Source organism: Bradysia coprophila (genome assembly GCF_014529535.1).
Source record: "Bradysia coprophila strain Holo2 chromosome X unlocalized genomic scaffold, BU_Bcop_v1 contig_12, whole genome shotgun sequence".
Lineage (NCBI taxonomy): Eukaryota > Metazoa > Arthropoda > Insecta > Diptera > Sciaridae > Bradysia > Bradysia coprophila.
In genome coordinates, this window is record NW_023503293.1 from 847,634 (window position 1) to 862,794 (window position 15,161).

At 33.7% G+C, this 15,161-nt stretch overlaps 2 protein-coding genes across 2 annotated transcripts in view; one reads left to right on the forward strand and one right to left on the reverse strand.

Moving 5' to 3' along the window:
• LOC119067520 (guanylate cyclase soluble subunit beta-1) overlaps window positions 1-15,161 on the reverse strand; it is a 140,946-nt gene that overhangs the window by 8,399 nt on the left and 117,386 nt on the right. The gene's annotated exons all lie outside the window — the stretch shown is intronic.
• The window catches only part of LOC119067538, a 38,014-nt gene that overhangs the window by 4,022 nt on the left and 18,831 nt on the right, over window positions 1-15,161 (forward strand). Inside the window, exons 4-6 of the mRNA XM_037170594.1 lie at window positions 3,326-3,435; window positions 3,569-3,672; window positions 6,277-6,372. Of these exons, the coding sequence (XP_037026489.1) occupies window positions 3,326-3,435; window positions 3,569-3,672; window positions 6,277-6,372 (310 nt within the window). The remainder of the gene's footprint in view (window positions 1-3,325; window positions 3,436-3,568; window positions 3,673-6,276; window positions 6,373-15,161) is intronic.

Below are 15,161 nucleotides of genomic sequence, written 5' to 3' on the forward strand. Positions count from 1 at the left end.
CCATGTATAATTCCCATCAGTTTGCCATGTATGAAAAATACCTACACACGACCCGTCTAATCTCACCTCCACTTTGATTAAATTCAAATCGAATATTTGCACGTTCATCTATAAAATTTCCATTACATTGTGAATTCCAGCAAACGACGTAAGATACCTTCGTCTTCTTCTTCTTTTTTAACGCTTTTATTGTCTTAGAATTTGAACAATTTCATTCGTGCAATCCGTACAACTTTTATTGTGTCGTTGTCGCAGTATTTTATACATTCAAAAAAAGAGATACCAAGCGAAATAGAATGAGTATTTTCGTGTTTTTTTTTGTTATTTTATTTTTTATTTATTCATCCTTATTCTTGTTGACAAGTCATATAATACCCACAAGGCACTTGAGTGCGGATGTAACACCTTCTTACGTAACCTTTTTCTGTTGCGTTTTATATCGATCAGATAAATTTCAAAATGGTTTATTTTTCCCGAGCCAGGAGAGCGAGCGGTGTGTGTGTGTTATGGTATGTGGAAGTGGAATACATATTACATTGTGTTGCGTAATTTAATATAATTTAAATTTATTTTGTCAATTTATATGTATTTCCCTTTTACCATGAATTTCAGAGGCAAGAGAGACTTTGTCATAGGGTTTTTTTTTGCTGTTGTTGGTTGGAAATGAAATTTATTGGAGTTTCACATGGCAAAATATTTGCGCAAAACGGGAAATGTATATTTGATTTTTCACTGAATAATAGGGAAACCCATTAACCATTCGATGATAGTTTCCTTAAGATTTTTGAGATTAAACCCTGACAATATGAAATAAGAATCCAAACCATACATATTTGACTACATCCAGCGGGTCATTCCAAGAAATGTTTCTTTTAATTCTTTGGTTTTAGTTTTTCTAAACCAACTGGTTGCTTACATCAGAAACCTCAAATCACATTTTATTTGATATTGTGCGGTAAAGTGCCTTTTAAATATTTAAAGGTATAGTGGATTATCCCCGGCTTTGCTTGTAATGACTAAAGTATTTAAGTAAATTCTTCTCCAAAATAATTTCACGCGTCAAAGATAAATTTAACCCAAAAGGTAATTTCACCCACCAAAAATTTTCAGACGTCACAAAAACATTTCACCGTTTAAATAACGCATTTACGACGTAAGCCGGTAACAAAAAAATGAGACGCGTCAACTAACGCATTAATATGAAATCGTGCGTTCTTCCTAACTTTTCATCAGCATGCCAAGTCTTAAGGCAAGTACACAGTTCGTGAAAAATGGTTGAACAATGAGTGAAAGACGGCATACGGTACATTGTCTGAAAGCTATGTGGAATTACAGTCTGAAGAGTCACCAACTTATATTTTAATAGTATACAAATACTGTGCTATTGGTAACTTTAGACTGTAATTCCACAAATTTTTCAACCAGTGGACTATGACAGTAATTTTCAGTAATTTTTCAGACATTTTTCACGAACTATGTACTCATCTTTAAGTCTGTAGAAGTTTCCGTCCGAACTCCTATAAACCGAACCAACAAACAAACATTAAGAGGCATCATTGTAGCCGTTGTTGTGCGTTCCGTATTTTACTTTTGATGATATAGGCTAGTACAGAGTTCGTGAAAAGTGCATGCAAAATCGACCTCTGCAAAATATGACACAAAATGTATGAGCTATGTCAAATAGTTTGCAAACTCGGTGTAAACCTGATGTTTACACTGTGCTTGCAAAAAATTTGACAGCTGACTCATACATTTTGTGTCATATTTTGCAAACATTTTGCAAAGGTCGATTTTGCATGCACTTTTCACGAACTCTGTACTCATCTTATTTTTCCATCGCAATCCTTTCAGAAAAATGTAAAACAACAATAACGTCCACGCATGGCTTCCAATAAAAAAAAGATTTGATTGTGGCAGTTGGAGGACCAGTCCTGAGAGAGGTCAGCAGTTTAGTTAAATTTGCATAAACTGCTCCGTTTCCTTAGGACTGATCGAACTGCTGCAACCAAATCTATTTTTTATTGGAAGCTATTCGTGATCGTTATTGTTGTTTTAAAATTTTCAAAAATGATGCAAAGATATCATCAAAAATAAAATACGAAACGCACAAATGTAGACTACAATTTCAGCTAAACATCGTGATGTCTCTTAAACTTTACATTATAGATTTCCTATTCGAATTAGAGATTTTCGATTGCTTACAGTCAAAAGTACATTTGAAAACGTTCGTAATCATTAACCATTAAATAAGAATAATGTTAAGTTGAATCGAAGGAAAAGATCCGAAACCATTCTGATTCCATTTGCCACAGTGTATGAATCGGCAATTTGTTTCGGTTTACTTGTACTACAAGATATTTTCCTCCATTTCGAAGTAGAAAAAGAGAAGGTAGAAGATACGTAGACGCATATGTGTATATATATTCACAATGTCCTAGTACATATAGGTTTTTAGATTAAAAATCAGTGTTACGTTCTGCTTTCATCTAAATATATATATTTGAGTCCAGTTGTTGTTCCATTTGGGAAATTCCTCGGACCCTTATTTATATTGTAAAGGTAGCCAATAACTCTATATCAAATCGAAAGGATCGGTATGTTTGTATCTTTTTCGTGTCTACATTCAGACGAGGGTTGACTATATGCCAGAGAAAAGTAATGTGAGAATGAACGCTTTACATAAAACTGATTGCAAGGAACCGTTTCTTCGTATACACACTTTGACTCGGGTATGTGTAACTATAACTTTTAGCTGGTTCTGACCGAGAAATAATGAGGGTGATCCATGTTCAAGGTAAAACGGACCAGAACGACTAATTCTGTCCAAATATGATTTGATTGTAATTTGTAATTCATTCGTGTGGCCAAGTTATTAGCATTTTTGTTTTCCGCTTTATTGGATTTTCTCGTTGGAGGTTTTCTACAACCACAAATGTCACCCCAATTTGGGTTATCTATTCACCCATCGTTCTATCATAATGACATGAAAATTAATATCTAAAGCAAAACTCGCAATTTTACAGCATCACTTTCGCTACCATTAAAAAAGTGGAAAATACTCAAATTAGAATGCCTTAAAGCCCCGACACATCAAACGTACTTTCTGGAGAAATCATTAAAATTACATCATTTCCTCGAGGTGAAAACGTTAAACACTGCCAACATCCAACAACCATCCAGCGATGTTTGCAAAATTTAAAAATTTATCATCCAAACGACCTTTCTAAATATACTATCCCTAACACCCACACACAACACACTGTGCAACCGTTCCATATCACAGATAAATTTATAAGTAGTACCTTTGCCTTATTAATACTTCCAGAAGAAATTTATTCCTGCGAACATACATTCGAACGAATATTTCTTGGTGCTTTATTTGGAAGTAATGCCCCACATTTCATAGCTGGATGGAAGAGTGACTTTAAGGATCAGGTAAATGATATCATTTTGTGTTTTGTATGAGCAGTGCCAGAGAAGGAAGTGAGAGTGAGAGAGACGTTAATTAATTTTTATGTGTTTTTCTTTTCGGTTCGCAAATTATATAAATAAATTGCAAAATAAAAAGGATGAAAATACGAGAGCCATGGTTTACTTTCTACAGCATGCCACTAATGTGGGTTTGTCGTTTCCGGTGTATTTAAATAAATTCGAAGGGACCAAAATGATACGGTAATTCGATTAAATAAAATAATTTTTCTTCGTTCCTTCAAGTATCCGGCGGCACCGGTGTTCGAGGAGGGTTGAATTTAATGAGAGAACGTTAACCTGGGATATATGCGGGTAGTTTATGTTCTGACATATTAACGCGTCGTTGATTGCGACCGCATTTATTATTCTTAAAAATTTCCACCGAAAAGCTTTTATTTAACACCGAATGCTTTCGGGCATAGTACTGCTCCTAGCAACAACATTGGAAAATACGAGGGGTTGCTCACTTTGATTTACCACAAATGAAAACAGTGATTTACCGTGATTCACCAAGCTAAATGTCTATATTTCATTGATTTGTCACGATTTGTAGCCAAGTTACGATGTTTGACCTGGTTATTCATTGGTTAATCATGGTAAATCAATGGTAAATCAGGTTACAAAAAGAGTGAGCAGCCAATCAGGAAAATATTTGGAAGAGTATGGTCATCGGGTTTTTTGACGTTTGACGTGCCAATTTAGTAGTTCAAAAAATTAGTTAATTGGAATGACTTTAAAGTGATGGTGTCACTACGCTGAAATTTTAAACTAAGGATGTCAGTTTCACTGGAAGCGATCACACATGCACCTGTGTAGCCTTCCCAAGTAGCGTTTCAGAAAAAATAACTTATTCGTTAGAATAACGTTGTAGCAACGTTGTCACAACAAGTTGCTCTACCTTAAATTTTTAACTTTTTCGTTGTTTAACTGTTATCCAACGGTTAATTGACCTAGGTTAAACTATAACCGGGCAACAACGGTTGCAAAACCGTTGTGACAACGTTGCTACAACGTTATTCTAACGAATAAGTTATTTTTTCTGAAATGCTACTTGGGTTTGTACCCTTCATGGGTTTTTCTCGGCTGATATCAGTTCTTTTGAAAGCTTTTGGGTTCATCAAAGATATTTGAATGTTTTTATATGTTTTAATGTTCGCAATTTTAATGCTTTGAAAACACCATCTCTGTTACTTTTTTACAACCGGCGGAAGCCTCGGATGAGCTGAACGACCCCAACTTTCTTGTGCGAAATAAACCCTCTACCTTCCTCTACAACATATCTAAAGCTATCTAGCATGATTTCAGCAACCCACACTTTAAGAGGAATCTTCACTTGGTAAATTTGTAGCTTACATTTGCTCTCAAAAATGCAATATTTTTGATAATAATTTTGCTCTCGCATGCTTTTTGGGAATACTAAAAACATTGTTTGGTGTTAAAATGTTTTCTGTTTTAGCTTTGAATGAAGAATAGAAATGTTTGTGGTGATTGTTTGTGGTAACTTAAGTCAGAGAAAACTCAATAGTTCACGAAAATTGATACAGATATTGAGTTTTATCGGACCTAGGTTACATCACCACAAACATTTCTATTATTTATTCAAAGCTAAAACATTTCAACACGAAACGAAGTTTTTTCTTAAAAAAAACATTTTTGCGCCCAATTGTAGGCACAGAATATACGCAGAAATGTAGGCTACAATTTCAACCATTCTTTTTAATAAATATTTCTCCCTGTTGTTTATCGCCAGTTTGTTCTCATTTCAATTTGAAATAAATGTAATCTCTCATTCAATTGACAACGAATTTCGCGATAATTTTACGCCCCTTAAAAGCCTTAAAAAAATTCTTACTCCAACCTATGTGCAAGTTAGTGCAAGCGAGAGTCGTTTCGTTTAGTGTCGAGTTAAAATATTTGAAACTGTGAAAATCAAATTCGGATTAGGTTTCGTTTCAGTCATAAGAAGACATTTTCAGACATAAAAGTAATGACAATAAAAGTCACCATTGCATAAACGGAGTTTCAACTTTTTTTATGGACTATAAAATTTTCATCGCTGTGATTTATGGAAACGACATAAAACTGTTAAAAGTTTAATTTTCGATTAGAGATTTCACTTAAAAGAAAGTCCGCAAGGCAACGTCCTAACTTTAATCACATGGTTATACTTTGTACATTGATTATTACATTCTTAGGTTTAAATCTAAATAAATTATAATTATTAGGGTGGTCCGGTACGTGCTCAACTCTGATAGTGCTGCTAATTTAAAAAAAAAATCTTCAATTCAAGCTTATTGTTAATCTGGGTCACATCTTGATGAGAATACTAAAATCAACGCCAAATACGGAGAATGGAACGTTAGAATAATCTTAGGAGTATCAGAGACCCAATTGATTTTGCCCATGGGGAGTAATATCTAATTCTAAACTTCATCTAGCTAAAATTAATGATAAAAATCGAGTTTGGTCGCTACTCCGCAATCAATGAAACGATAAAACTATCATATACTGTCCACAAACTTTCCATGGAGATAACTACCTTCACCACAGTCGCCCCATACTCGATTTCGCTAGGCAGGGCATATTATTGGTGAATTTATTTACTGAATTTACTGATTGCCAAACTTTAAATAAATTTATCCAATTTGCCGAACCATAAATTCGGTAAATTTTCGACAAATTTTAGTAAATTTTGATAAATAAATGTACCAATAAATAGGCCCAGTCTAAGGCTTATCAACTATTCCCGTAAATTCCGTAAAACTTCAATTTAATCAACTTTTTTTTTGTTACTGTTTGTCACAGATTTATCGACATACCAATTGAATCATGTGGAACATCATCACCGTTACGGGTAGCATTGCAAGCGTCACAACCAGACATTTTGTTGATATTGCTGAGGTATGTTTTTTCTTTTTTTTTTCATTCATAAATTACATTTATTGGAATTGGAATACATGGAATTTATTCAAAAGTTAAGAATTGATTTGTCTGTTGCATGATTTCGATGTTCTAAAATGTGATTGAGATTCTTGTCGAAACGTTGCCCGATAGGACGATAAAAATAAATTTAAATAATAAAAGGAATAAGGACATCCTCCCACACACATCTATACACACATCCGTTCCATTCGGGAGAAAAAAAATAATAATTGCACTGAATTCGTTATTGCCAGCAAAATAAAACCTGAAATTGTATGTTAGAGTGGAGCGAGTTATATATTTTTCCTGACTAATTTAGGTATGCGCCGGCTGCTATCAATTTATTGAATCAGACTTTTTGTTCGTGATTGATCGCAAATTATACGACTCGAAAGGGATACAAGAGATTGTCATCACGTGTGAAATACTTTATGAAAGATCGCTATTTACGCCCCAAAAGCAAAACTTTTTTTTTTTAGGTATGTTAGATATCGTTGGAGAGTGTTTCCAGTACAGATACAGGTAGCTTTCATTAAAGCTTTGCTCAGTCTGTATAAGTCTGTGACAGTTCTATTAATTTTCAAAGCCAGTCGGTAAGCTACAATCGGTACCAGATGTTGAATTATAAATTCCGAACAAATCGATCCACCCTATTGCATGTGTATACAATCTCTTTTGTAGCATTTTCTCTGTGCCATTTCTCAGTCGGTTATTAAAAGCTCGTTCAGCATATTTAATGTATGCATTCAGGGCGTTTGATATATACATATAAACCATCACACCGCCAACTTTAAGTAGAAACAGTTTTTTTTTTAATATCATACTTTCTCGTGAAGTTGAATGATGTCCTTATGTCCCCCTTTTTGCATGAATATACCAGAGATCCCGTATACCATTTATATATTGCTAGCGGCAAGTGCAATCTGATTTCAGGTGACATTTTAATTTTCGTTTTGTATAAATTTTTTAATGCAGCTTCGGGCCAGTTAGACCGTGCCGTGTTGTGCAATCCAAACATTTAGTTATAAAATGACGTAAATCTCGAGAACTTCAGTAATTATTTCAAATGTTCAGATTGACACATGGGGATTAATTTCGTTCACTCGATAATTGGCATCATACGGATCGTATCGGGTATAATACCGAGAACATATTACATCATATACACCAACTAAACGGTCACATATACATGTTATACTTGCGTGCAGTTTGAAACATTCGACAATCGACTCTACACTAAATATTACACATTGACCCCTCGCAGTCAACACGCTCGATAACACTTATTCAAATTAGTTTGCATGTCCGTTTCTTTACTATTACCGTTATCGCAGGATTGTAACAATCACGACATAGTCTACAATTTTTGGTGAATCAATTTACCTAAATTGCTGGAACTTAAAAAAATTCAGTCAAATTAATTTTTAAAATCCATTCATCAGAGATTGTCCCTTCCTATGCATGTTTTATGACCGACTAACTTCCCCCTTTAAGAAAAGTTGAGAAGTCCATAATCTGACCTGAAATAAAGGTTGATCACGAATGCATCGTCGTATACAGCGTTATTAACAAGAGAAAAGAAATTATAAAACATATATAGGGCAACAATTTAGTTCAGTTATTCATTTTTTGCGCTCCCATTTTCAGGTGATATAATCACTCTGATAAAATATCCATGAAATGACACAGCTTCACAAAAAAATAGAGTGATGACATTAGTAATTTTACGACGTAATGTACTACAAATGTAATAGATATACGAAAAGCTATTACATTTATGGAGCTTTATTGTCCAAACAGCATTTCCCTATTAGCTAATCCCATTCCATAGTGCGACATATTGCTGCGGCCGATTAAAACACTGTCATAGCAGACAAAAATACTAGAATCATAAGTCAACCACGTAAATATGAATTGCCATCAAAGTTACTGTCCGGAATATGTCATGCATAAAGTGACATAATTGACTTGTCCATGGCAACACATTATCAACATATTATAAATCATACACGATGTTTGTCTGTTATTGGGTAACGTTTACAAAGTGTATAGCAAAAAAAAAAAACTTTTTTTGATAGGCAATGCATGGTCTGAAACGTGGAAAAAACATAATCCGAGGGTGTGGTATGTGTGTGGAAATAGTGGAGTTATGAGCTTAGAAGATTCATATTTTTTTGGAGTTCAGAGTTAGTCGAACAAGAGCGATTATATAGTTTCAGGTAGTGAAAAAACTTGCCGAAGACTAATTTTTTTCGAATAACGAAAAGTTTATGCGGCCTCTTACAGACGGGAAACATATCAGTAGTTCTACCATTGCATCTATTACTTCATTTCATCTAAGAATTCTGAAGAAGTTGATTTCAAATCTATTACCTCATTTTTTCAAAACTGTTCTTTGTTGTATAAGACTTCATTCGTCAGAGCTTGTCGTTTATTCATAAAGTCTTTTTCGGTTTTCTTTAATTTTCCGAAAAACGTAAATGAAATGTTTTAGGCTCAGAAAAAAAAATATTTATTTTTTGTCAATATCGACCGTGATATTAGAGTAAGTAAACAGAAAACGTTCATTCAATTTGTTCATTAGCCAAAATAAATATGCATAAAATTGACGAAACTTCTTCGCAAACAAATTATAACAATAAATGAAGATCCCGTCTCAAACTCCGATAATGAAATTAAGAGCACAATGGCTAGCTGTAGATTTTCCTTCGTTTTTACTGGGCTTTGTGATACTCTGAATAATATTTGTTCAGTGGCTTTCACATTATTTTGAAGAATTGTTGTGTCTATTATATACAATATTAACGTTGCAAACTAAATGTCGATTCAGTCAGACATATAAAACATTGAGAATATTTTTGAGAATATCTTCCGCTAATGTCATAAATAAAGCTCCATTTTCACTCTGTAAAATAAACAAAATTGTGTAAAAAAACAAAGTTAGAATGCAAGCCATATGGCTATATATATTCAAAAACGTACGATCGAATAATAGGATTGAATGAACGGAATGCTTGCATTTTAATGTAATTGAATTGAACGTAACTTGGCTCTGATGCATTTTGCTTTGATTTTGTTTATTTTACAGTCGTAAGATTGAGATTTTTCCTCTTTAACAAAGATAAAGTATAAATTTTATAACGAATCCATTTGCTTGCGCAAAGATGTTATTTATTCGAGTCTGTATAATAGCATCGTTCAACGTACTAAGAGAAGTTCATTTCTAATTGCATTCATGCGATTTTTATTTGGTTTTACATTTATTCTAAATGGAAAAAGTTTCGTAAATTCTGAAATGTTGTGTACACTCAACTTAGAAATATTTGGAAAACTTTCTGTTATGAACGTAACTAAAATGGCTCTTTTGCAGACACGTATACACACAGTCGAAGAATCAACCGGTGAAATAAGTTTCAGCTACCGTTCATTCAGCTCATATTTTTAATTTTTTTTAGCCGCGTACGAAAATACTAGAGGCTATTAGGATGAATATGTCGTTTGTAACATATACTATTCGAAGCAGACGGTTCTGAGCTAGGGTTTAGCTGTCTTACAAGTATATTTAGGGTAGGGTGGATTTTTTTAAAGTTTAAGTGAAACAACAAAGTAAAAAGAAGTTAGGGCGATAAAGTCTATCTTGCGTTAAAGTTAGTAGCTTCACTAAAGAATCATTAAAACTAGAGGGATTTGGGAAATTCGTCTATTTTGGAAAGAATCACTAGAATAGATCGATTTCGTTTTGGTCTTTGGGCCCTGAGTGTCTTTTTCATATAAGTGCATTATTTGAAAAGTACGTTACGGGCTTTCGTAACTGCGCTATCCGCCATTTCTAAGATGTATACGTTTCAAAAAAAAAATTAAGTTTCACAAGAAAGACTAACCCCGTATTGGCTTTGGCCGCACTAAAATCAAGTACACCATAGGTAAACGAGTTCGTACGGAGCTAACGTCTCAGCATCTGCTCGTTCTCCCCTCGTTTTATTAATATTTGGTTCATTCACAGAACGTTCAGCTCGGAAATTATTTTCTGCAATGCGAAAGCCAAGTAAAATACAAAACAATTTACTCCACCAAGTTTTCGAGTTTTATGAAAATTATGTCTGCAAAACGGTTTTCTTTGGTGTGTTTTACTGAAACTGAAAAGTATTGAAACTCTCCTGCCATCAACCTTTCGAAACAATGCCAATTAGCAAAAATTATTACCAGTCTGCGATACATTAAAGCGAGTACGTGTACACAGCAGATTGAGTATGATTATAACATTGTTATTGCAAAAGTGTAATAAACCGTTACACTCGGAAATTGTTGGCACGTAATACCCTTCAAAGTTACTTTACTTTTTTTATTATTATTTTTTTTCGTATATTTATAATCATAAAAGCATTTTACGTCTCGTAAAATATTTTCTAAAATATTTTCGCCTCCGATTCGTACCGTAGACTATGGTCCGTGGCACATTTCAATTTCCGCTTGATCGGTAATATGGATTGGAAAGCTCTTACGTTACGTAATAGAAACATAATATAAAATGTACAGCGATTCAGGTATTTACGAAAAAGGTTTTTGTACGCCATAATATGCTACTTGTTTGTGAATGTATGATTCAAAAAGTTTATATTTCATCGAGGGGAAAACTGCTCCTTAAAGTCATGGTACAGGAAAAATCTCTACACAATATTTTCTCAGCTACATACAAAATCACAAAGTCAGAGTACATATAGCATTTCTCGAAGTAATTCCCCTTGTATTTCATACACTCAATTAAAATGAGGAAATAACACAATTTTGTTTTTAACAGACTATCAACTTACTTCCAGACCCGGAGATTTTGGCAGCTGTATGAATTTCTTGAATTGTTTCTCAGTCGAAATTTGTATCGCACATATTTCCTGAGACAAATACCAAAAAACCATTCAATATCAAAGCTGTCAGAATCAGTGGATCTAGAAATAAAAACAAATTCGTGCTATTTCCTTATTTTCTCGGGCTGTACATCAAACGCGCAAGCAGTTAGTCGCTTTTTTATTTTGGATAATTTGCGCTCCATCTATCCATCTATGGAGGCGATAATTTTTCGGATGTCACTACAAATTGCAATTTATAAATTGTCTCTCTAACAACAACATCAATTCCAATATTTTCCAACAAAAGAGTAAAATTACAGACATTTTAATTGGTGTTCGGAACGGAAGTAGAAGTAATTTATTTCATTGAGAATTTTATTTAACTGAAAACATGCTGAATAGGGTGGTTGATAAAACATTTTATGTAATTTGTCCGAGTCCTGGCAACTGTGAAAAAATCGGGGATAAGTCGCTTAATGGGCTATCGCAAAATCAGAGAAAAAAAAATGAAACAAAATGCATGCCTCCCAAATTCGTCTCCAAATCTAGTTAGAAGATGCCAAGAGTTACTACTTAGGTACAGGTGAATTTCGTGTCCATCTATCAAATGATTCCACACGTACTATACTAGCTATCGATCTACTTAACTTTTCAAGTTTGTGTTACAATACAAAACGTTATTTATTGCAAGATCTAATAGTTTCATAATTATTAAAGTAACCCAAACAAACCATTAAAGAAATGTTGATGCAAATTTGACCCACCCTAATGTCGATGTTGAAAGTATGTGCACACGTTAGATATACGAGTTGATTTTATCATTTTGAACAATGGCAAAAAAAGCTTGCACATAGTTAGCAGCTTCCGGGTAAAGTAAGAATTTAATTATTTCTTAAATCAACAGATTTGCAGTGAGGAGTTGCTAATACAATTAATGGCGATTTTTGTTTTGAAAGAACTTATTCACACAGATGGAGTTTGTCATTTACATCGTCGTTTAGCTATTCCACTTAAATATTAGATTTCAATCTCTCAACCGAACGATGTTATCCTAGGTAAAGCAGAGTAAAGTAAACCAGACAGCAGCGCTTGATTTGTCTAGGGACCTGAATTATCTAGTAGCTTAGTAGGACTTTCGACCACTGTTTCGATCTGAGAGAAAATTAAATACGTCTCTCGACGTTTTGCATAAATATGCAGTTCAAAAATACCATTTCTCATCAGGCCATGGCGACAGTGGTATTTGATACAGTGCTCTAGGAACACCATATCAATTTGCACACGAACAAGTATAGCGAATCATAATCAAAATGAATTCCAATTCACACTATCCATGCAGACTCGTGGCTGGCTGTGGTTGAGCCACCACAAAAGCCAAAACTAGTAGTCTTATTCTTTTGCGAGTAAAATTTTTCAATTTATGTTCATTTGAGTTCATTTTCATACAGCGTATAATAATAAGTGACCTATTATTTAACGTTTCAAAAATGAACCGCTCCTGCCTGGTTAATTTTACTCTGCCGTGGTGTTCATATTTATAGCTAGCTTGGAGTTCTTTCATTTCGTTTCATTTTTCCTATTGATAATGACATATCAGTTAATCTATCCTGTGCTAAAGTTATGAAAAATTTCACAAACAAATCGAATAAATGAAACATTGAGATGAAAGAACATAGACAAACATAAACTTTAAATTAATATTTTCTACAAATAAATGGAAGATTGATTTGCGCCGATAGGCACTTCAGGCGGACGTACAATAATATTCAGCGAACTAGAGCAACGTTTAAAGTGCACACAGTATCTTATTATAATTTTCTCTATGGTTGAAATTTGACGGTAATTTGACACTTCGTATGACCTTGGAACCAACCTATTAAGCAACAACCTTTTATTTGGTGTCTCAATTTGTCCCTTTTCATTTGCAACCACCTCTAGCACTAACGGGATTTATGAATGTCCCCAGAAAAAAAAGTATATTCAGCCTCTCAGAAACTTCTTCGTTTTGCAATAAAGAAAAACAAAAGTTTTCTTTTTCTGATGAGATATTAAAATCCTTATACACAAATAACTCGGAGATCCTTTTGCTATGATAAAAAAAAGAGATAGAAAAATCGAATAAGAAGAAGAAGATAAAAACTCATTCGTTCGTTCATAATTCTCGCGTATTACAGGGAGCTATATTATATGTGCATGGATCTATCTATTCGTTATTAATTTATAATCTAACTTCGGTTAAAGATGAACGTATACCTATGTAATGTATGTATATAAATCACTGAATAAGTGAATCAATCTTACCTAAATCAAAATGAAAACTATATTAAACTCAAATGTTACGTGAGCTGACTGAATGAATAGAACGATAGAATATAATTATTAAACCGTAACTAAGTCTGTATGTAGGAATATATACGAGGGAAAATAGATGAAACTTGATTATAAAGATAATATTCTTTCGGTGTTTGTTGCCTTTTCGTTGAGAATCTCTTGCTTGATTGAGATTTTGTTATTCTTATATTGATATTTTGTATGAATACCATGTATTGTTTTAATTGATTGTTAATCGGTAACTGCCCTCCATTGTGTTTGGTGATTGAATATTATTTTGAACGTGAAGAGATTTTAGGTGGTCAATTTTGTTTCGAGATATGACTCCGCATTTCTCTTGTCAATATGCTGTTATATTCGACAAGTGGGTTGTTTGCCAAAAAGTCAGGTCGGTACATTAAAAATATAGATTCTAAAATCAGTAAAAAAAATATTTTCGTGCAGGGATATCACCAGTGCCTACATTCGCGAAAATATTTTCACGAATTTTCTCAAATTTTCGCGATTTTCTCAAATTTTCACAAAAAACTTGCAAAAAGTTTCACGAAAATTTGAGAAAATTTGTGAAAATATTTTCGCGAATATAGGCACTTGATATCACACTAGCACAACATAACGTTATCGGCACACATGTAGGTTCTACATTGAGGAATAAATCAACAGAATTGGATTGTGATTGTAACTTCTTATTTTTCTCCATCTGTAGTCGCAGTGTGTTTGGTGGCTGTAACGATTTATATGCTGATAAATATGTCGTGCACACATCTAGCCTACATGTAGGCGAGATATCGATGGACCAGCTTACTTTCCACAGAGAGTATTTACATACTTCGAGGCAGGGCCTATTATGTAGAATTAATTTGCAAAATTTGCAAAAATTCACAGAAATTCACAAAAATTTGCACAAATTTACGCTTCATTTTCAGCACATTTTGCAAGTCTTTGCGTTCTTTTGTCTCTTTTAGTACAATTTAAAGAGAATAAAGCAATTAATTTGACTTTGAAGGTGTGTAGAAGCTGTTTTTTGAAAATTTTTGCAAATTTGTGGAGAATTTTGTGAGAATTTTTGCTAATTAAATTCTACTTAATAGGCCCTGCTTCGAGGCGTAGGTAGTCAGCGGTCCAGACTGAGTCTTTAGTATTGGCCGTGAAAGGCTGTTAGAGATGTCTTTAAACAAAGGAACAAAGCTAGAAGAAGGTTAATGGATCAAATGATTGAGAAAATTCAGTTCGGTTCAGTGGTTTTAGATTGTTTATTAACTTGCTTGGAACTGCATTATGAAGTTTTCTATGATTTCATTATTGAATTTCGACTTTTCGACCGACAAGAACATACTAGTTGTTCCTGTTGTTAAGAAGATTTAGCGAATTCGATTCCTCTCATTGTAAATGCTTTAAGGATTTGAAACTACTTTAAAACAACACCAAGGACATAGTCTACTATATTTTCTCAATTGAAATTCATTACTCTTCCACTCATTACAATTCCATATGCTACGCCATTTCACATAATTAAATTGAGTCTGTAAATCTAAACGACCACGTACTGCAAATCGAAAGAAAAATTATGAACATACAAGTTGTCGTTTCTCG